General features: G+C 61.1%; 1 protein-coding gene across 1 annotated transcript in view; it reads right to left on the bottom strand.

Annotated features, from left to right (window-relative positions):
- COL5A1 (collagen type V alpha 1 chain) overlaps positions 1 to 22,508 on the bottom strand; it is a 144,509-nt gene that overhangs the window by 75,849 nt on the left and 46,152 nt on the right. Inside the window, exons 3-6 of the mRNA XM_028497372.2 lie at positions 21,451 to 21,664; positions 20,327 to 20,489; positions 1,436 to 1,567; positions 87 to 224 (exon numbers count right to left, since the gene is read on the bottom strand). Coding sequence (XP_028353173.1) covers positions 87 to 224; positions 1,436 to 1,567; positions 20,327 to 20,489; positions 21,451 to 21,664 — 647 coding nt within the window. The remainder of the gene's footprint in view (positions 1 to 86; positions 225 to 1,435; positions 1,568 to 20,326; positions 20,490 to 21,450; positions 21,665 to 22,508) is intronic.

Raw genomic sequence — 22,508 nt, 5'->3', positions numbered from 1 at the left:
TCCAAACGGCCCCCATGCCCGCCACGGCCCCCCCCCGCCCCCCCGCCCACCACGGCCTCCAGGGACCAGCAGCCACGCGGCCAGACCTCGGCCACCTCCGTGGTCTCTCGAGCAGCTTCCACTGGTGTCTTGGTGGGGGTGGGCTCCTTGCCCACGTCGTCCGTGTCCTCGTAGTAGGGGTACTCGTAGTAATAGGTGTCTCCTTCACCCTCTCCGTCCGGGTACTGAGAGCAAATAGGGCCACGTGAGGAGGGCGTGGGCCCCCCACCCCGAGATGCCAGCCTGCCGTCTCCCTCCCTCGTGGGCTCAGCTGGGAAGATCGGATCCCCAAAAGTCGTGCCCAGCTCCAGGCACCAAGCCCGTGGGCCCTGAAAGGAGTCCTCCCCCTTCATCCCCTGGGGGAGCAGAGCCAGAGCCCCATGAGGAGTCCAGGGAAGGAAACGGGGACCCCCCGGTGGCCTTCGAAGAGAGATGAGCCCGAAAAGGTCCAAATGTCCTGACCCTCTGGCACCCGAGGGCCAGGACAACCAGCCAAAGCAAGGGCCCTCCCCGACCTCCACCGAAGGCCCAGGCCTCACGGGAGGGACTTCACAGCGACAGAGACGGCCTCACCCTCAGACCCGTCTCTGGGTACCGGGCATGGGGAGGGTGAGGCGCGGCCGGGAGGCCTCGGCCGCAGCAACCCAGCTGGGAGCGCCACCCACCCCGTTCTCGGGCTGTGAAAGACACGCCCAGCCCAGGACTCCACAGCTTCGCGGGGTCCCCCCCCCTTCTCTTCTGACTGCTCGAGAAAGAACGCAAGCTCAGAGAAAAACTAAAGAGCAGGACTGAATTTTACGTAAAAGAAACAGGAGTCCAACCTGCGCAGGGGATGGGAGGGGATTTTCATTTGGAAATGGTACAAAGAATTGCGGGTCAAATTAGCCGAGGTGCTGCTGGGGCGTGAGGGCGGGTGGATGGGAAAGGCTGACCCACAGACACACGGGTCACGGCCAGAGGACAGAGGCGCTGGACGTGCTCCTGAAACTCTCGGGCCGAGGCTGCCCTTCCGAGTCGCTGCCGCCCTAGGGGTCAGGGGACCGCCATTCTGTTCCGACAGCCCCGAGCCCCTCCTGTCTTGCAAGCTCCGGACAGCCCGCCGAGGGCAGCTGTGGCGTTTCCGCTCACAGCACGCCACCCAGGTGTTGATCCAGAGGGCGCATGGCTCTCTTCACCCAGAAACTTGTGTGAAAGATCCATTGCCAACGTCCTTTTTGACTCAATTGCTTGGGGAGCACAGACCCCTTCGTAAAGTGGGTCAGGAGTCCACCTTGCCCCGGGGATCAATTACAGTCTCACCCAGTGGGTTTGCTTGAAACGGGAGTCGCACAGCTTCTGTGTCCCTCCACGCCCACCACCCCCAGACGGCCTGCCCGCGGCTCCCACCAGGACTCACATATTCGTCTGGATTGGGGTCCTGAGACTGGGGCTTGTCGGGGGCCGCAGCGTCACAGTCAGGGCTGTAGTGTTCGCAGTAATCGTAAGCTGCCCGGTGGTCCGAGACGAAGAGCAGCTGCTGGATGTCTCCCTGGAAAAGGACGAAAGCCCTGAACAGGCAGCACAGAGGGCACCCACGTGGGGACCCAGGAGAACCGCCTGACGCCTGAGAGCTCGTCCTCCTCCTCTGGGGGAGCTGCTACCTCCAAGAGCCATTCAAGTGACCCAGCCATCCACTCATTACCGATCCATCCATCCACCCAGCCATCCACCCGTCCACCCAGCCATCCACCCATCACCCACCCATCCATCCATCCATCCATCCACCCACCCATCCACCCATCCGTCTATCCAAGAATGCATCATCCACCATCCGACGACCATCCATCCATCCACCCACCCACCCATCCATGCGTGGATCACCCATCCATGCATGGATCATCCATCCTTCTCTCCAGCCACCCATCCACTCATTCAATAGCCATCATCGAGCACCTACTAAGTGCAAGCTACTGCATCACACATGGCGGATGCACCCACGGCCCAGAACCACTGCCTAGCGGTGCCCACACCTTTCCTAACACCTTGGGCTTGCCCTGTGCCCCACGGATAAGACCCCATCGTACCCAGACTGTGTATTCATCCGATTGTCATCGATTCCTCCACCAGTCCCGCGGCCCCTTTCCGGCCAGAAGCCTGAGGCTGCCCCTGTTCCTGAGCCTCTGCTCTGCCATGATCCAGCAAAAGGCACGCACCACTCCTGAAGGGCGGGGCCACGGGGAGAGCAAGAACACGGTGCCCATCTGCACACGTCAGAACCACAGGCCCAGGCAAGGAAGCCGCATGCTCCCTGCCCGTCATTTGGTGAAGGTGCGGGAGGCCCTTCTCTGTGCCAGACCCCGGGGAGAGAGAGAGACGGGCCCCCAGGCAGGGGCCAGATGTGGCCTCTCATCGCTGGACCATGGCAGGGCTGGGGTGATGTGTCACCCGAAGTCACTAAGCGCGGGTCCACGGATGGCCTCCGGGATCTGTGAAGCAAGGTGCCGGCCGTGTGCGCGGCTCTGGGGACAGGACCCTCGCCCTCGCTGGCTTCCCGAAGGCTCTATGGGTAACCGACCTAGAGATGGGGTGACACTCCTGGAGTCCAGCAAAGGCCCATTCCTACCCGATCCCTGAAGCGCAGTTCCAAATACGTGGCCTCCCAACCCAGGTTTGAAACTGCCCCGTGACGAGTGAGGACTCGGAACTACCCCCGGCAGCCCGTCTCCACGCAGGGGGCTCGGAGGAGTGGAGCGTGGCCCTCCCACCCCGACGTCCGGCACTGTCTCCGGCGCACAGATGGACCCTCACCGTCAGTGTCACCGACCACAGCCCGGCCGCAGAGCCCCGGGGCTCGGCCTGCAGCCCCCCCGCCTCCCTGCCGCTGGGAGGAGTGGGTGTGCAGGGTGAGTAGCCTGCGCTGCCACAGCCCTGGGCCCGTAACAGCAAGCGGGGCTGTCATGGGGGCAGAGCAGGAGAGGGGCGCCACCCGCCCACCCCTCAGCACTCCCCGCCCAGCGCCCACCCCCTCTCTCAGCCACCCCCTCTCCCTCGCTTTGGACGTCAGAGGCTCCCGGCACACGTTTTAAACTCTCCAGCAGACAGGAACCATACGGCAGGCGCGGTGAACCAAAACCACACATTTTTATTAAACAACATGACTTCTAGTTCAAATTTCACCCAATTCAAACAAAGCATCTCTCCCTGTGACTGGCAGCTTGACATCTGAAGATATGTTCTCCAAATGCAGTTACTGGAAAAAAGAATAGGCTCGGGGCACTCGGGGGGCAGTTGTGACCCCGGGCAGGGGGTGCGCCCCTCGAAGGAGCAGCCAGCACACTCATCACAGTGGTCGGGCGGAGGGCCTGCCTCCCCGGAAAGCCCAGGTCCCCGGGTGGCGGACGCGGCCGGTGCACCTCTGTGTCCCTGTATCACAAGGTGTCCGGCCCAGCGCCAGGCCTCGCAGGCCCCGCACAGGGCGATGGGCAAGGCCAAGGGCGCGGGCATCCGCTCCCACGAACAGGCCCAGCCGGGGTGGAGGTGCTTCCCACCTCTCAGCCCAGGCTCCGGAATGTGTCTGCTGGCCCGGCCCGCGGCCGGGCCCGGTTCCCTGCCTGCCCACCCGTGCCCCAGATTGCAGCAGTGACCACGTGACCAGTCGAGGGCCCTGCCAGCAGAAAGCCCCCTTCATTTCCAGCACCCACCCTCCCCTGCAAATGCCCGTACATGTTGAAACTCATTTCTCCCGCCAAATCCTCAAGTGGGTTTTCACACCAAAAAACATGCCTGTTTGTTCTGTGGGCGTGTCCCTCAGAGGGCAGGGGTCTACTGTCCCCCACCCACTATGGAGAAGGGGAAACTGAGGCATGGGTGTGAAGCCCCCAGAAGCTCTGCACCCGGATCCTCATCCAGAGCTCCCTCCAGCCCTCCCCCGACCTCTTCCTGCACACAGGGAGGGGGCTCACATCCCCGGGCACCCCATCAGGGGCAGGAGCTTTGGGGCGGGACCCTGGGGTGACAGATGTGGCACTGGCTCTGCCTCTAGGCTCCCAGACGGAGCAGGTGGCTCCCCTGCCCCCAAATCACCCAGTGGTGCCACCTCCCGAGGGCAGGGCAGGGTGGGGAGGGGGGCTTCAGGATGCTGCCCCCAGCCCCCAGCAGCAGACCCCACTGAGGACTGGGAAGAAGGGCTGGGGCTCAGGGAACAGGTGCCAAGCCCACCTTGCACAAGCCAAGGAAACACCTCCCCGGCCTCACGGGAAACACCAGGTCTGCACAAAGCTAGGGAGGACCTCGGCCCCCCTCGGGGGTTCTGACCGCTCTCACCTGGGGCGGTTGGTCAACGGTGCTGATCAGAGGCAGGACGGTTCCTGGACCCCAAAGCACTGATGGGGTACTGGGGGCACAGGCAGCCCTTGGGGTGCCACGGGGACGCTGGGCGGCCCTGCCCCACACCCGGCGGGGGCTCCCGAGGAACCCGGGCGCCCAGACACTCTGCGCTAAAGGGCGCGGGGGCAGAGCCCGGGATTTGGGATCCTTAAGGCTCTGGTCATTGCGAGGGGCAGCCAGGCCCGAGAGCGGCCCCTTAAGTCTTCAGACAAGCTCTGATCTTACATTTGGGTCAAAGGCAGCCGCCACTCCGCACCCCGAGAGTACCCCTCCTTCCGTCCCCAGTGAGGCCTCAGGAACTCCTCTCTCCCTTCTGGAGCATCCCATCAGAGCCAACCAATTTCTCTCTGCAGCAAGGGGGCACGTGGGTGACTGTCCTGGTGGCCGGTGACCCCAGACAGGACGCAGCCCCTGGGCTCCCCATGTAGCCAAAGGAAACCTGGGGCTCCCCTGCCCCCCAACACCCTCAGGTAGTCCAGGAGGAGGGCTCTGCCAGAAGTCTGGAAAATCAAAATAGACCCTGCCATCCAGAGAGGCTGGAAGCCAGAACTGCAATTATTCGAGTTTGAGCTTTAGGTTGGGGACACCCGAACACCTCGCATGCCCCTCGCAGAGACCTCGTCTCCCGCTGTGCTTTGTCCTGGTGAGACCAGAGGCAACTCAGAATCCTTCTCAACACAGGGCTTCCGGCAGCACCACCCGGAGACTTGGAGACGTCGTGCCTCCTGGCTGCCCGCCCCCCAGCTGCCCTAAGCGGGTGCATGTTGCCCTTCAAACGTGCGACGAATGAGCACGGCTTTATGACTGTGTTTTGAGAGCATTTTCACGATGCCTCGTGGGATGGGAAACCAAGCTCCAAACTCCAGACCCAGAGGCCCATCACGGAGCCCCTGCCCCGGTACAGCCTTCACAGCGGCTGCTGGTGGGAGATGCCGGAGCCCAGATGCAGCCCCTCGGAGCCCAGGGGCATCAGCGGATGGCCCCCGCTCGCCGTGCCGGCCCTCGCTGACCTCCTGGGACATCCTGCCTCCTGCCTCCCTGCCCCTCGCTGGTCCCTCGGGACATGGGGACCTGGAGCTTGGCCTGGCCAGGGCTTCTCAAAAGGGGTTCCAGGGAGGGGCCTGGGGTCCTGGCAGGTTTTACACATCAGGCTGCCCCAGAGGAACGTTAGTTAAGAAAGGGTTTCCAGGTGTCCTTAGAAAGTCAAAATCCCCGATGTAGTAAAACTGTCTCATTTTACAGATGGAATCTGAGGTCAGCGGGGGTGGGTCCCGCCAGCCTCAACAGCGGATCAGCCCCAAGGGCTCCGAGTCTGGGGAACTGTGACGCCGTGACGGGGGTCCAAAGTGTGCCTGGCCACTGCTGGGCGCCCCCCACGCATCTCTCCTGAGCCTCACCGCAACCGCCACTTTACAGATGGGGAAACGGAGGCCGTGGGGTGGAAGAACTTTCCAGAACCAGGAAGGTCCCGCCGTGTATCTCCTCGCCCCGCAGCATCCGTGCTGTCTTACACTTGACCAGGGCCTTGGCGCCCTCATCCATGAGGCAGCGAGCGCTCACCAAGGGTCCCCACTGTGCTATCTCTGTTCCCCGAAATCCCCACCGTGATATGGCTGAGGCCGTGACGCCCCTGCACGGTCGCCTGCCCAGGCTCACTTCTCCCCGCTTCCCCGCTCCCTGCCCGGAGCCTTGCCCTCTGAGCCCCGCAGAGCCTGGAGCAGCGGGCGCGCACCCTGCATGGGGAGCTGCTGACCGATTACCACCCACCCTGCTCCTCCCACAGCCTACAAGCCCCCCCACAGCAGCATTTCTCGCCGCGACCCGCAGGGGCACGTGCCCTGCTCCAGTCCCTGACGGTGGGCCTCCTGGCTCCCACGGACGACAGGACCCACGAGTCACATGTGGCCCAGCCCAGAGCGGGCAGCGGACCTACGGAGGGCGCCGGGCAGGCACCAGGCGGCTGGGGCTCCGTCTCCTCCTTCAGCAGCGGCCCAGGGCCCGGGGCTGCACGCGCCCACCCCGCCCCACCTGCCACCCGACGGGATGGCTTTCCGGGCGGCCACTGCCCACTGCAAGCCTCTGCCTTTCCCCATTCCGGCCCACCGCCCCCCCCGCCCCTCCACGAGGGAGCTGGACCTCGTTTCCTCCCTCTCATCCCCATGTCACAGATGCACCCCCTGAGGCTCGGGGGGTGGCCACTCCCGCAAGGGCACGGAATGGGGGCTCCCTGGAGCCGAGCGTGCTACGTCCCGCACACACGTCAACCTGAGCTTCCAGCTCCCATAGACGACACCGTCACCTGGTCCAGGCAGCCCTCTGTGGGGCAGCTCCCCGCCCCACCCGCCTCGTGGACGCTCCTGACACCAGACTCCACATCTCCAACGCAGGCCACGCCCCGCCGTCGCTCAGGGAGCTCTAAAAGCCGGCCCCAGACTCGGCGCCCCACGCAGCCTGCCCCGCGGTGGCCCACGTCACCCGCCCAGAGAAGCAGGGGCGCTGCTTTCGCCGCATCCCTCGCCCCGATGATGCCCAGGGCTTTCTCGTTTTACGCGCCTTATTTCTGCCCCCACCAGGTCAGTAAAGCTCTACAGACCCCCTAGAAGCTTCTGTACCAGCCCGGCAGTCACCGCGGCCATTCCATTCCCCACACTGCCCCGACGCCCAGGGTGGCCAGTGGCTGTCCATCTTCCTGCCGAGGACAGGCCGGGCGGCCCGCGAGGCCCCAGCCATCGAGACACACAGGACACAGGTGTCCTTGGCTGAGCCGGGCATTTTCCTGAGGGAACCAGTTCTGCCTTTTCCCATAATGAGATTTCCTCCAAGCTGCGCTCCTGCTGTGAGCTGAGGAAATTGCAAAGTTTTCGTTGGAGAGCCCTGCAACCCTGAGGGCTGTGGACTCAGAAAACATCTTTGCCCAGATGAGGGAGGCCCCCGCCCCGTGCTTCCCGGCCTGAAGTGTCTGTGCCTCTGCTTCCTCTAATCACGCGCCCGGCTTTTCATTTCCTCTCTCCAGGGCTATTTAATCTTGCATCTCTCCTTCCAACAAAAAGCCACGGGTCCCCTGGGGAAGCCAGCCCTGCAGGGACTGCCCCGCACCACGGGCCCCTCCCTGTCCAACCCGAACCAGCCCTGAGGGGCTCCCACCGTGCACTTGGCTTTTCCTGTGGATTTGGCAGCTGATTTTAGCCAGAGCACTTCACACTTGTAAATGGAGACACACGGTCTTTTGAGAGGACGGACGGACGGATACTTCTTGTCCCAGGCTGGGGGAGGAGCGTGCAGTCTACGGAGCAAAAACAAGAAGGAAGCATCGACCTTCGGCTGCCAGGGGTCTGGTCACAAATCTGCCCCCGGTGAGGACAGCCCAGTCTGAGCCCACTTCCCAGCAAGTACCACAGAGCAGGCACATGTGCACAGAGCACCAGGGACACGCAGGCACACATGGTCACTATCCACCCTGCAAAGCTTTCCTCCCCGGGGGAGCCTGGTGGGTCTGACACTGGGACCAGCCTGGGGGACACAGGGCAGGGCGCTTCTATGGGCCACCTTCTTGATGTCCCAGGAGACTTTGCCCATGAAAGACCTCCCGAGTCCCCCTTCCTGTTCAAGCTCTCACGGCCCAAACAGGTCACACTTTACATCTTGCGGTGACATTTTTCATTGAAAGTCACACAATGGAAAGGGAAGGGCCCAAGCCAGGGGGTTCTAGGTCACTTTTTCTATGATTTTCGCAGCACCCATAGCGTGAGAGAGAGTTCAACACCATTCAGGTGAGTGAGTGAGTGCTAAAGAAAGATTTCCATGCAGTTGGAAGCCACTTCCTGCTGCCCCCCAGGTCCCGCCTCCAGGGTCCCTGTCTGTGGCCTTCCCCCCACTATGTGGCCACCACTGGTCCCAGCCCAATTCTCACCTGCGCCACCCACCCCTGGTGTCTCCTCACACCTGCGCTGGTGCAGGCGGTGTGTGCCACACCTGAGTCTCCACGAAGGGGCCAGGGGCAGGGATGGTGGGGGGATGGTCAAGTCCCAGCCTCATCAGACCTGAAATTAGCCACAGTGACTGAAGGCTCACCTTAGTGAACTCAGAGAGTGGCCACCTCATCCCCAGACCAAGGGACAGGGCAGGAGAGCCAGCGGCAGGGGCCAGGCTGGCTCACGGGCCCACCGGACTCTATAAAGGGCATGGGTCTCACATCCTTTCCCCGTTGGCCGCGCGGCCCTAGGTATTTCACTCCAGACATTTAGGTGAGCAGCCCAGCCTAGGCAGCACGTGAGTGAAGCTGTCCCGTCCTTCCCCCACCCCAGACTTTCAGAGCAGCAAGCCGTTGGGCACTGGACTGACCACGCGCCACGGGGACACATGTGTCGTGATAAGCTCCACAGAGGAAGGAGCACGACCCTGGCGCCACCGCAGGAAGGGGTGAGGCAGTGACCACAGGTGGCCTGGGGGCAGGATTCCGCCCCTTGCCGGCTGTGGGGCCTTAAGCACATCACCGAATCTTCCCAGGCCTCCGAGTGTGCACTTGCAAAGGAGATAACAAGATCTACCTCACTGAGGACGACGCGTGATGGTACATGCAGCATGCTCGGTGGGCCTGGCATCCGGTGAGGCCTAGACAAAGTGGAAACTGCCATCCCTGCCATCACCACCACCATTTCTACCATCGCCACCACCATCACCATCACCACCATCACCATCATCACCACCATCACCACCATCACCATCATCACCATCATCATCACCATCACCACCACCATCACCACCATCATCACCATCACAACCATCACCACCATCACCACCACTACCACCACCACCATCATCACCACCACCACAACCACCACCAACAACACCATCACCACCATCACCCTCATCACAAATATCATCACCCTCACCATCATCATCACCACATCATCACCACTATTACCACCATTACTCCCATCCCCACTATTACATCACTACCATCACCACCACTATCATTGCCATCATCATGACCAAACCATCACCATGACCACCACCATCACCACCACCACCGTCACCATCACCATCATCACCATCATCATCACCACCATCACCACTATTACCACCATCACTTCCATCCCCACCGTTAACATCACTACCTTCACCACCACTACCATTGCCATCATCATTACCATCACCACCAACACCACCACCTCCACCACGACCACCATCACCACCATCACCATCAGCCCTGGATCCCTGACAAAGGCTCACTACCCTCTCCCTCTGAAGGCAGTCAGCTCTGATTATTCATTCTTTCACCCTTTCAACCAGCATTTTTAGCACCTCTATGATAAGCTTATTGACACAAAGACAAATAAATCAACGTCCTTGACCGCAAGTCTCAAGCTCTCATTGACTCCTCAGGAGGTGCCCAGGTGACCTCCTCTGCCTGGCGAGGTCAAGGAAGGCATCCTGAGGGCGGTGGCCTCAGAGCTGGGCCCTGGTGGAGGAGGTGGATGCTGAAGGTTCATATGTGTGAACGCCCTGTTCCGTGGTCCCCACTTTGCCACTGCCTCACCCCCTACCCCCGGGCGAGATGCTCTACCTCAGGCACCCGTTCTGGCTCCATCCTGCCGCCCCGCTCCAGGCGCAGACCTCAGGTCTTAGTTCAGCCTCCGCCGCGCGCGTCCAGCCTCTCTATCATCCCACCCTCCGCTCCGAACGTATCACCGTGACGCCGCATCACGCCCACGGTCGCTAATGGGCTTGCCACGCACAGACCCCTGCGCCTCCTCCACGGGAGTGTCCTACACCCGCATCTCCCCATCCCGCACCTGCCAGCTGCTTGTTTTCAATCCAAGTGCAGAAATTCACATTGACCTTCACTGAATTTCACTTCCTTGGTTCTAGAACACGGTCCCAACCCGAAAGACCTTTCTGCGGCATCTTATTCTGTCAGCCAATGAGAGTAACTTGGCATCGTTTGTGACAGACCCCACGCAGGTCTTTCTGCAGGTCCACAGCCATGAGAAGGACTCATGGCATGCAGAACACACACTTCCCCGTGGAGGGGCCAGGCAGGGGAGTGGGGGGGAGGGGTTGATCTTAGAGGCCCAGGCTGCCCCACACGCTCCAGGCCAGCACCCCCGTTCTGGGCAGACCCTGTGCCATAATCCAGCCTCACTTCAAGCACTGAGGCCGCGCGGCATGACGCCGGCCAAGGTCCCAGGCTCTGCCTCAGACCCGGCTACCTCGACTGCAAACACACACTGCTGGACGTGGGAAGGACGGGGTGACACAGTGTGGCTGACTCAGGGGACAATCTACACGACCCAATCCCTGCGAAGTGGCCTCAAACACAGCCTCCCGGGAGCATTAACTGCAAGCAGTGGGGCTGGGCTCTGGAGAAGGTAGTGGGCGCTCAGGGAAATGAACTTGTAGAATTATTTAATCGATTTGTAGAATTCCAGGCCTCCACGAGGGTCAAGAGTCACTGCGGTGCCCTCAAGTCCCGGCTGCCTCCTGGTCACTCCCTGGACCTTTTGGAAAGACCTGCCTGGGGACAGACTCTGGACCGGCCGCAGCTGGATAGACATCGCCTGGAGGGGCCTGGAAAATGCAGCTCAGACGAAAGAAAACGGCGATTCCGGGTTGAAAGTGAGCAGGGCCAGGCCTGGGGGGGAGGGGCCGGAAGGAGGGGGCTCACTCTGAGTGGAGACACTCAGTCCTTGGAGCTCAGGAAGGACTGAGAACCAGGGGCCGGCTGGAGGGTCACCCCCGAGAGGGGAGTGAGCAAACAGGGGCTCCATCAGGCTGGAGGGTGAGAACCCCAAAGGGACAGGGACAGAAGTCTGACACTGGGGACCCACAGCCCCCATCTGATCCAGGGAATGCTCCAGACCTGGGCCCGAAATCCAACCCTGCACTTCCCTGCTGTGTGACCTTGAGCAGCTGGCTTTACCTCTCTGGGCTCCAGGTTCCCCACGTGTGCTACGGAGCCAACACAATGCACATCCCCCGGGCTCTGTGAAGACTCATCAGGTGAAGGAGACCGAACAGCGCAGCCCGCACACACACCTGACCTTCCCGGTGCTGAGAGCTTCCAGGAAAATCCACGGTGGCACAGTCGGACATGAGCTGAGGTGGATTCTCCGTGTCCTCAGAGATCAGGACCATCAAAGACCTCTGACGAGTGCTCTGCACAACTGTCATCGGGTCTCCCCGCCACCGGCCCCTCCAACCCCAGAGCACCCTCGAGAAGGGGGCACCCAGCAACCTCGTGCGCTGACCCCCATCTCGGAGGCTCTCTTCCCGGAGGCGGTGGAAGGGGTCACCAGGGTTCCCAGCCTGGAGGCACGGTGCTGGGGGCCAGCCCCTCCCCGCCTTCCCCTCTGCCCCTCAGGGGGGGTCTCACTGCACCCCCAGAGCTGCCCAGCTATAGCCCACGCCCAAGGTTTGCAGGTGAGGATTGAATACCTGCTGCTCTCCCTGCCAGCTGAGCCTGCAGACCTTCAGGCCCCCCTCCCGTCTCGGAATCCGCCTGCCTATAGCACAGGGTGGTAACAACAGCAACGAGAATCCATATCATCACGAGAACCACCATAAGAAGAAAACTCCCTCCCCGAGAATTCATGGGACGCCTGTGTCCCCCCCTCGCCCAGGGGCCCTCCACCAACATCACTGACAGCAGCAGGACGCCCAGTGCCGGCTGGCGGGCTGAGGGCTTTGTCAGGCACCGTGGCCGTCCATCGTCACCGCAAGCACGGCTGTCCCACCTTCAGGGTGAGCAAGCCGAGTCCCGGGATGGCCCAAGGCCCCGCGGACGGTGAGTGAGGCCAGGGCTGCCCTCAGCGGCTGGCTGGGGTACAGGAGGAGGCCGTGCACCGGCAGGACCCCCTCACCCTCCAGCCGCCCACAACGGCAGCTCCCACGCTCAAGTGGGTGGGCTCCCCTGGGCCACTACCCTCCCCTCCCCCTCCCACCCACTGCCACTGCCGGCGGGACCGCGGGCCTCAGCATCCACAGGCTTCGGCAGCAACGGCCTGACCCTCCGGGAAAGCCACAGACCCCCGACCCTCCCCCCGACACGACCCAGTCCGTCCCCAGCGCCCTCCTCCTGAGCCGCTGCAGCCCGCGGATCACCGGGCACCATCCTCCCCGGGGACCCACAGATCAGAGAGCCCACCGTAAGCTGCGTGGCGCCACAGGGCCGGCCTCCAGCATCGCGTCAGCCTGTCTGTCGGGTTGGGACATGGGCCTGTTGTTCACGGTTTCCAGGGCACGAACCTGCAGCCCCGTCGGGCCAGGCGGCAGCAGGAGCCAGGTCCCGAAGCACATGGGCAAAGCAGGGCCTGCCTGATGATCTGGGGCCTCTCTGGACCCCTCCTTGCCGGGCCCAGCTAGAGAGGTCCCCCACCCACCGTTGGGCCCAACACAGATCATGAACACCCGGCACGTCCCGGGAGAGCACCCCACCCCCCGAAGATCACTGGCCACCCGAGGAGCCATTCCAGGCGAAAGCCCCTTGGCGGAGACGTTAACCCGAGATCATGCGATTCCTTCACCGCCATCCTGCTCCCACCGGCCTCTGCTAAGCGGTCACACCCTCCCCGGCCCGCAGGCTGCCGGCCACCTGCCCCAGGCGGAGTCCTGGCCCCGGCCTGACCACAGCCCAGCCTCTCCCGCACCCGAACGGGAGACAGAAACGCACTTCAAGCTCCCTGCCCACTGGTCCGTCAGCCGCCCATTCAAGCCGGGAGCCGCGCACAGGGCTGGCCCCCTAGCCCCTCCGGCCGGCAAGAGCTTACCCCCCCGGCCTCCTTGGGCAGGCACAACTCAGCAGCCTGAGACAAACCTCGATTTGAAAACAAGCAAATAGGCACGCCCAGAGACCCGCTTTTGATCACCCACACGGGCCCCGCAGGCATTCACGGGGAGCAGCTCCTCCCCACGCTGGCCTGGGCAGCGGGCCGAGTCCTCATCCCTGGAACCTGGGAATGTGGCCTCACTGGGAAACAGGGTCTTCACAGGTGTAGTTAAGTGACGGGTCTCAAGAAGAGGATCAGCCTGGATGAAGACAGACCCCGAACCCGATGACTCGTGTCCTTGTAAGAGGCAAACAGAACAGAGACGCAGGGAGGAGAGGAGAGGCCAGGTGAGAACAGAGCAGGGACAGCAGTGACGCGGCCACAGCCAGCGACACCTGGGCCTGTGCTTCCCCAGGAGCACCTCCCTGCCCTGTCAGGCCACCCGAGGCAGCGCCCTTCCAGATTATTCCACCTGCTGCTGGGCCTGGCCACGCCCACCGCCCTCCAAGCTGGAAGAGGCAGGAAGGACCCTCCCCTGGAGGAGCCCCTGGTGGGAGCTCTGCCCCACCCATTTCAGACTGCAGATTTCCAGCTTCCAGAACCAGGAAATGATAAACTCCTGTCTTTCTAAGAGACCAAATGGGAGACATGTGTTTCTGGGGTCCCAGGAAACACACAGAGACTGCAACATCCCTGGTCTCGCCAGGAATCAGGGAAGGTCCCTGTGAAGCGGGCAGAGCTGAAGCAGAGAGGCCTCTGACCTTGACTCACTCACGCCCCTCTGCTTCCCCAGGGTCCGCCTCGCTGGGCGCAGGGCTGCCGCCTCACGTGGCCTGCCTGCAGCAGGGCAGCGCTCCCGGACAATGCACAGATGGACGCGAAGGAGAGGGCAGGGACCGGGGCGGACGTGGTCCTCAGCCAGGCCCTGCCCAGGACGTGCGGTCTGCGGTAGCAAAGGCTGCGTCTGAGCTGCCCCCTCGGGGACTTGGACCCGAGACCGAGCCCTGGGAGCTTCCACACCACCGACTAAAGTCCGAGGACACGGCCTCGGCTGTGATAGCTGCCGTGCAGACACTGGGCCCTCCACGGCGGCTCTGCGTGCCAGGGCAGAGCCTTCGTTAGGGGTCTTTGATGGTTCGCTCTGAGTCTTGATCTCTGAGAACGTGGGGGGCTGTGTACGCAGCAAGCCGACCTCAGCATCAATCTTGAACGCACTGGCCCGTTTTCCAGATGGAGCCGCGCTTCCCACCCGGTCCGGCTCCAGAGCCCAGCTCCTCCTATGCCCAGCACCGGTCTACCCGGCAACGCCAACTGGAGAAACACCCGTGGACCCAGAGAGGGGCACCTGGCCTGTGAACACTGTCAACTAGTGGGGATGGAAGCGCAGAGACACCCCCAGACAAGCCCGCAGAGCTGCTCGCTGCCCGCAGATGCCCTCTGGCCGTATCCCCATCATACCCACCTGTGTCTGAATGGACACGAAAGTGAACCCAGAGTGGCCCCGCCGGCCCCGCAAATGCACCACCTTCCAAGGAAGGGAAAAGCGCACTCTGGAAGTGTCTGCAGCCCCTCTCCAGAGAGACGCTGGGCTCAAATTGACAAAGCCGTGGGAAGGCAGACGGAAAGGAAGTCAAGTGCAAATGAGGGTCACGCTCAGACAGCAGCAGCCACAGGCTCATCGCCAGCGGCAGGAGAGCGCTTTCTCCAGCACCGTCCCCGGGTGTGACAGGATGCAGGAGGCCTCGTGCTACCCAGCCCTGCAGCTCACCCATCGCCACACCCCTCGTCGCCCGGGTGCACGTCTGTCCGCTCTGTAGCCCCTAGACCAACCAGTGTCCTGCACCCCAGGGGGCTCTGGGCAAGTGATCAGTGACGGATGTTCCCAGAATCAAGGGTCACAGGTCACAGCTTTGGCCTCTGACACCAACTCACTGCTCCCTCCGCTTCGAGACCCTGATGCCAGGCACCCCTCTCATCAAGGAGGGTGAGTCTGCACTCCTGAGAGGCCTCCCGGGCCGGCTCCGTGGATCGCTGGGAAAGCGCCTCCCCGGCCGTGGCCCCGTTCCTGCCCCGGGAAAGCTAAATTCCAAGAAAGACCGTGTCAGTGGAAAAGACAGGCCCCTGGAAAAAGGGAAGCAGGGATTAAGTAAACCACTGGGTCTTTCCAAACGGCCGAGGAGAGCAGACAGACGGCAGGACCGTTACTTGAACGCAGTGCCGTTCTTTCCCTGCCAGCGTCCGGGGATTCCGCGGAGAAAAGGTCCAGTGTGTAGTCTGTTTGGTCTTGCTGCCCCTTGAAACATTCAACAGCTTAAAAGCAGACTTGGCTCCTGGCCCAGAACTCACCGGATCCCCGTCCCCCAGGGCAGGTCTCCTCCTCCACATCCCCCTCCATTCGAGGACCCAAGAGGAGGGCCCTTCCCCTGCAGAACCCAGAGCAGACGGCCTCCCCCGGCCGAGCACCAGGCCCTGGCTTGCCCTCCGGTCCCACCCTCCAGACCTCTCCATCTGGAACACCGGCCGGCTCCAGGACCGCAGGTGAGCCCAGGGCGGGTGCGGGGCCCACCAGTTCAGTCCCATGTTTGAGAGCCTGGCCCGGGGAAGGGTGCTGTGCAGGTCACCAGTCACGCAGGGGAGGCTAGCTCTGGCAGCCACTGCCCCTGCTAGCAGCTCGTGCTGGCTCTTCCTGGAAGGTTCCAGGGCTTCAGACCCCACGGGCCAGGGGACTCCGGTGTCCCCAGGGCCTATGCAGGACGATGGGAACCGAGCAGTCTGGAGCAAGGCCAGGCACCCACCAGCACGGTCGGGACCACCAGGGATGCGCCCTGGCCGGGGACGGTCCTGGTTTCCTTGGTCAGGTGGACAGAGAGATGCAGGGGCTGCCGTGACTGTCACACCCGCCACGACATCGGGACAGGCCATCGGCTCTCAGCTACAACAGACCAACCCCGCTGCGCTGCGGTTTTGCTGGGTGACCTTCGGTAGGTTACTCAACCTCTCTGGTGCGGGGAGGGCAGAGCACACAGACGGCGTGTTGTCACAGGGCCCTGTTGGTGGCCCGCCTGGCTTCCCACCCAGGTTTGCCACTGAAGAAATATAGCCGCTTCCCCCTCCTGCCAGACACACTCGCTCTCCTAGCAGTCTTGTCTGTTTCGGAAAACACAAAGCTTGTCCTAAGCCCGGGATGAAAACAAGACTTTCTCCTGCGCAGGGAGGCCCGCAGGACCCCGCTTCATAGGGGTCCAAAGAATACCCTCCACTTGCCCCGACGGCGGGCCCTTGGGGGGTGGGACGAAGCCCCGGGACGCCCAGCTGCTCGCTGGTCCCAGGGCACGGGTACACCCCAGGAGAAGGGGGACAGGACACAGGACACGCAGCTCCCCAGGAGTATCACCGCGGACGCCCCCCGCAGGCAGCCCTGTAGGGCACACGCTCCACCGGGAAGCAGGCGGGCAAGGACGGGGGCTTGGCCAGGTCAGCGAGGTGGGCGGCAAAGCAGTGACCAGGGAGCCAGCCCGAGCCCCTTCCAGAGCACACCACGGCAACCTGAGGGACAGTCCCCGCCTGGGGGCTCTGGCCGGGAGCAGGCACCCTGGCCAGGGCAGCACGACCTACAGCCAGTCCCTTCCCTTGGGGTTTCCGGGCCCAGGAGTGGGGGGTGCCCGTGAGCCCAGGAGGCTCCACCCCCTGCACGGCTCAGGGCCCTCAACTCTAAGGCGGAGGTCCAGCACCTAACTCGCACGGCGAGATGAGGGACAGCTCGTGCCACCACACAGGGAGCGGACCTTGGTCACAGCCGCTGCCATGGTTGACAGGTAAATGCAGGCGGACGCGGACGGTGGGCCACCCGCTCTGACTGCCAGGGGTCTGGTCGCTGTGGTCCGCTGCAGTCCTCACAGGTGCAGGCATTTTACAGAGATTCCATCGGGCCACCCCACAACCCCAGCACTGGCCCCGTCGCGCCCATTTTACAGATGAGGACATTGGGCTCAGACAGGTTCAGTGTGGGCTCCAGGCCAGCAGCCGGAGAGGAAGAGCATGGAGGCCTGGGGGACCTTGCTGCGCACCCCACTTCCTCCCTGGGCGGCTCTGGAAGGACGGGATGTCCAATGTCCCCGTACAGCGGGGCGACCCCATCAGAGCCAGGCTCAGACCGGGACTGGGGAGGCCGAGGGAGCGGGGGCTGCTGCCACCTGCCCCAGCCACACACCCAGGCCAGCGGTGGCACCGGGGAGGCCCCCGGCACGGTACAGTCTGGGTAAAACCGGGCGCTGCACTACAGGCAGTGTTTGTCTTGGCCTTGACGGTCTCCATCCCCGGCTCTCTCTGTGGATAAAGGGGGCCTCTGTGGGCCCACGCGCACCCCAGGAAAAACCCCAGTGGCCCCAGCAGACTCTCTAGAGTTCAGTAAACCCCTGTTTGGAAACAGCACACATCACAAAACCCAGGGTGCGCCAGCAGCGACTTGGCCCTCCACCAAAGTACCCAGAATCCTTGCGGCTCCCCCAGAGCCTCCAAGAGCTTCGGGACAAATGGGCTTTTAATGAGGGGAAGTCATCCTGCCCGGGGAAGAACGTGGCTGCTGGGGAATTGGTTTCAATGGTGCTGGCCCCTCCTTCTAAAGGGACTTCTCCAGAAACCGAAGTGGTTAAAAACGGCAAGTGTCGTTATTTGGAATCTACTGGAAAGTCAAGAGTTAAATCACTTTTATTTATAAAAATTCTGTTTCACTCGCCACAAGACAAAGCGGGGCTGGGGATATGAGGCCAACCCACCCAACTTTATCCTTGCTCTCTGAAGGAAAAAAAGCAAAAAATGATGCTCTGGGGCCCCCGAGGGCATCACCACCTCTAGCTCACTGGTCTTCATTAGGAAAGACAGGTCACATTTTCCGATGTGGACACATCCAACAGCCAGGCCAGTCCAAGGCTACGGAATCACCTCCTTCAGAACGTGAATAGCATGTGGTCAACAAAAATCTCTGGTGCCTGGCAGACACTCTCCCTCAAATCGAAAGCCACGACCAGGAGGAAGGGCTCCCCAGAATGCTGAACGTATTTTTGAGCTACGGATACAATCAAAAGCCTGCATGCTCTCAGCCGCAGGAGCAAGACCTGCTCAGCTTGTTGGGAGGCTAAACAGAGGAGGAAACCAGAGTTAGCCGATCTGAGATCCATTTCTTCTTTTTTTTTTGATTTGAATTTTATTTTATTTATTTATTTTTATACAGCAGGTTCTGATTAGTTCTCTATTTTATACATATTAGCGTATACATGTCAACCCCAATCTCCCAATTCATCCCACCACCACCCTCCACCCCACCTTCCCCCCCTTGGTGTCCATACGTTTGTTCTCTACATCTGTGTCTCTATTTCTGCCCTGCCAACCGGTACCTCTGTACCGTTTCTCTAGATCCCACATATATGCGTTAATACACGATATTTGTTCTTCTCTTCCATTTCTTTTTTTTTTTTTTTTTTTTCCACCCGCACTCCCTACTCTCTTCCATTTCTTTTTGATAATTATAAATTGTTTTCCTTCTCTAATCATAAACGTGGGTAACAGCTACGGAACGCGGGCCGTGGGCCACGCATATGCCTCGGTGGTCCTTAAACACACCTCACCCACACAAGCATTTCAGAGAGGCTAGCCAGTCACCCAGGATCTCACAGCACGTAAACAGCGCAGCTGGGACTTGAACCCAGCCCTGACTTTCCTAGTGCTTCCCTACAGCACCGGAGTCTTAACAGACTTGTGCTCATGGGAAAACTGGCTCAGAAAATCAAGGAAGCAGGATTTGGTTTAGGATCCTTATTTTTTTTTTTAAAGACAGATAAAGCTTTTTCCTGAATCGTTACAATAAAAGACACACCATCAGCGCACAAAAGGCACTAGAAATCAGCAAGATTTGGCAACGGCGCAGAAAAGCTGCCACGCGGTACAAGAATTCAAACCCCAGCCTCGGCACACGGACCCACCTCCGCATTCAGACCTCGAGCAAGGGCGGTGGCAGCGACCCAGGCTCCCGGGCGCTGAGCAGGCAGCCAAGCCCAGCGCTTCTCAGATGAGCCCAGGTGAGCCCCCGGCACCTCTCCAGGCGACACTACCAGTACCCACGTTTTACAAAGAAGTCCTAAAGCTCACCAAAGCCACCTGCTTTACCTGGATCCTCCCACCAGCAAGACGTCTGCACCGGCAAAACCTTAATCCCAGTCGGTGCGACCCCCAAGCCTTTGACAGTAGCTCCCCGGGAGGACCCCAAAGCCGCTCAGGCCTGGCTGAGGACAGCCCAGCCGTCTGCAGTTCATCCCGGGTCTCTGGGCAACTGTGGTCAGAGTCATGCTCGGAGGGCGTGTCGCCATAACTCACAAAATTTGGCAGTGCCTGCAGAATCCAGGCGCCCAGCCCACCCTGCTGTCCTGTCACAGGCTGCGGCCGTCCTGGACTCCTGCTGTGCCGAGCAGCTGCCAACTTCGGCAGGCCCCACGGACCCACCTTCACACACTGGGTCCCCCATCCCCCCAACCCCCGCCTCCACGTAGAGGTGGCTGTTCTGATCTCTCCTTGCTCATTCCCATCTGACCAACTGGGCTCTGTCCACCTTTCCACCTGCCCCGACGCGGGGTTGCTGTCAAGGCGGACACACGTCAAGCGCTTGCTGTGAGGAGGCCGTGGTGCTTTACAGCATTCAGCCCCACGTCATTCTCGCCACATTCTATGAAGGAGCTGCATTCATGATCCCATTTTACAGATGGAGAGGCTGAGGCTCAGAAACGTCAGAGCAACCTGCCCAAGGCCCGGAATCAGCAAACGAGACAGCGGAGAGTCCGGCCCCGCGGGCCTGCACCGAGGCCAGCTCCCCCGCCCCCGAACCTCTCAGAGTTACGCATCCCCCGAGAGAGGTGAGACCCAAACCTCATCCTCCCCACGGGCGCAAGGCCCGAGGGCCCGTCCGAACACCTGCCCGTCTCCACTGGCAGACATCACTCCTGCCGTGAACAGAAGCAGGACGATCAGTAGGCGTTCCCTCCCCGCCGCCCCCAGCAGAACGCCAGCATCCAGGCAACGCGGCGTCGGCTTGGCTGGGCCCAGGTCCCCGAGGAGAGGACAGGCGTGCGTCCCAGGTGCGCGGGACAGCCCGGCCCCCTGCTTACCTCAAACACCTCCTCATCCAGAATTCGGGTGCCAAACACGATGATGCCGTTAACGTCTATCACGGGGTGATTGCTGCGGTCCAGGAACGTGGTCATCTTCTTTTTACAGTCCAGGATCAAGGTGACATTCTTCCTGTGGACGCTGAGAGCGATTCTGTGCCACCTGCAAAGAAAGAGACAGCCAGGCAGGTGACGGGGGGCTGGTGTCACGAAGTACCGACGCGAGTGCCTCAACCGCAAACCCCTGGGGACCCAGGAGGAACTCTCTTTCCTGCGGTGTCACGGGGCTGAGCAGCTCAGAGCCGAGCCTCCGTGGGGCAGAGACACGCGTGGGCACAGGTCCACACCGCGCGCCACCCGAGACCCACTGGACTCAAAGATCAGGTCTCTCATCTCTGGGATGAGACCAGCTGTGCAGCCCGGAGCACAGCCCTGGAACCGGGAGTGGGCTGCTCAGAGGGTCAAGGGCGGGGAGACCTGATAGTACTTCCCTGTGTACCATCTCAACCCCCAACAGCAAATGCAGGCTGCCGGAGAAACCGAGTCTGATAGGAAATGGTAGGACTGATGGACCTATGTGAAACTCTCCATCAGAAATGCAGAAATCACGTCCTGAGGTCTTCAAGGATCACAGCACGTGGCCTCAAACGTGTCAGCCAATTAATTTCAAACGACCGGGGTTGAGGGATGCATCCAACAGAGAATTCTGGAAAGACCTGACTTCTTTTTCTTTTTTTTTAAATCATTCCCTCTCACATCTGTGTCTGTATCCTTAAGGATACCTTAAATCCTTTCTGGAAGAAGTTGGGCATAACTACACAGTCTCCCGTGTCCCTTCGGACACTAAGAGGCTAGCATTTGATACAGCTTAGTGCGTTTTACAAAGGGGACGTGGAGGCCCAGGGAGAAGAAGGCCTCCCCAGAGCCACAGAGGATGAGCCCAGACCAAGACCCAGCTCCCAGGACTCCAAGCCCAGTGCTCTCTCCAACCTGCGGGCGTGTCAGCACCATCCTGCTATAAAGCACAATCTGCTATAAGGTCCCCAGTTCGGCCGGGGGCTTCAGGTGACCTGCCCCGACCCTCCAGCAGGAGAAGGAGTGGGCTGCTGAGTGGTGCCACTTACTTGCCATCTGACAGGTTGATGCCTCTGAAGAGGGGGTAGTCCTCCGGCCCCGGTTTCCCTGTGTGGTCCTCATAGAGGAAGACCGGAGAGCGGCCCATCTCCAGGCCGATCTGCTGGATGCCCTGCTCATTGTAGATGGAGACCAGGAAGGCCTGGCTGCCTTTCTTGGCTTTCACAGTGGTTAGAATGGAGAAGTCCTCGGGAAATGCAGATGCTGGAACAGAGGACAGAGATAAGGCAGCCGGGAAGCCCCCAACCATGCCCAGCCACAGCTCTCTGCAAACAAACTGGCTCAGGGACCTGGCAACATTTGCTGGATATGGTGGTGCATTTGCTGCACATCTGCCCCTTGATCAAACTGTTCCTGCAGCCTTGCCCTAACACCACATGGTCAAACCTACCCCCTTCGAGGCTCAGTTCAAATGCAAACCTGACTGGTCCTTCCAACTGTGAGCCTTCAATGCTATCTTTTTCAGTTCCCACACCTCAATACATCTATGTATAAATCCTTCTTAGAACTTTCTAGAATGTGAGCTTCCTCTGGGCAGGCGCTGTTTCAGATGCGTCTTTTACCCTCCACAGTGCCTAAAGCTGTGCCTAGCAGAGTGTGTCTCATTTTGCGCCCTCTGGAGGGAAGGAGGAGAGAGAGAAGAGGGGAAGGAAAGCAAGAGGCAGGGGATCATGACTAGAATTGCACTTTTTGACATTTCCTGGTTGACACGCAAATCAGAGAAAAAGTAAAATAAATCAAAAGACTTCAACTTTAAAAGGAAAACCCAATCCCTGGTATGTTGGTGGGAGGGAGAGCTCCTTACAACACAGGCCAGAAACAATTTGAGGCCATTAAGAGCCAGACCCGCTAGGGCTTCCCTGTTGGCGCAGTGGTTGAGAGTCCGCCTGCCGATGCAGGGGACACGGGTTCGTGCCCCGGTCCGGGAGGATCCCACATGCCGCGGAGCGGCTGGGCCCGTGAGCCGTGGCCGCCGGGCCTGCGCGTCCGGAGCCTGTGCTCCGCAGCGGGAGAGGCCACAGCAGTGAGAGGCCCGCGTACCGGAAAA

Source organism: Physeter macrocephalus, chromosome 13, assembly GCF_002837175.3.
Source record: "Physeter macrocephalus isolate SW-GA chromosome 13, ASM283717v5, whole genome shotgun sequence".
In the NCBI taxonomy this organism is placed as follows: Eukaryota; Metazoa; Chordata; class Mammalia; order Artiodactyla; family Physeteridae; genus Physeter; species Physeter macrocephalus.
The sequence above is the reverse complement of the archived record's forward strand: the minus strand, read 5'-3'. Positions and strand labels throughout refer to the sequence as shown.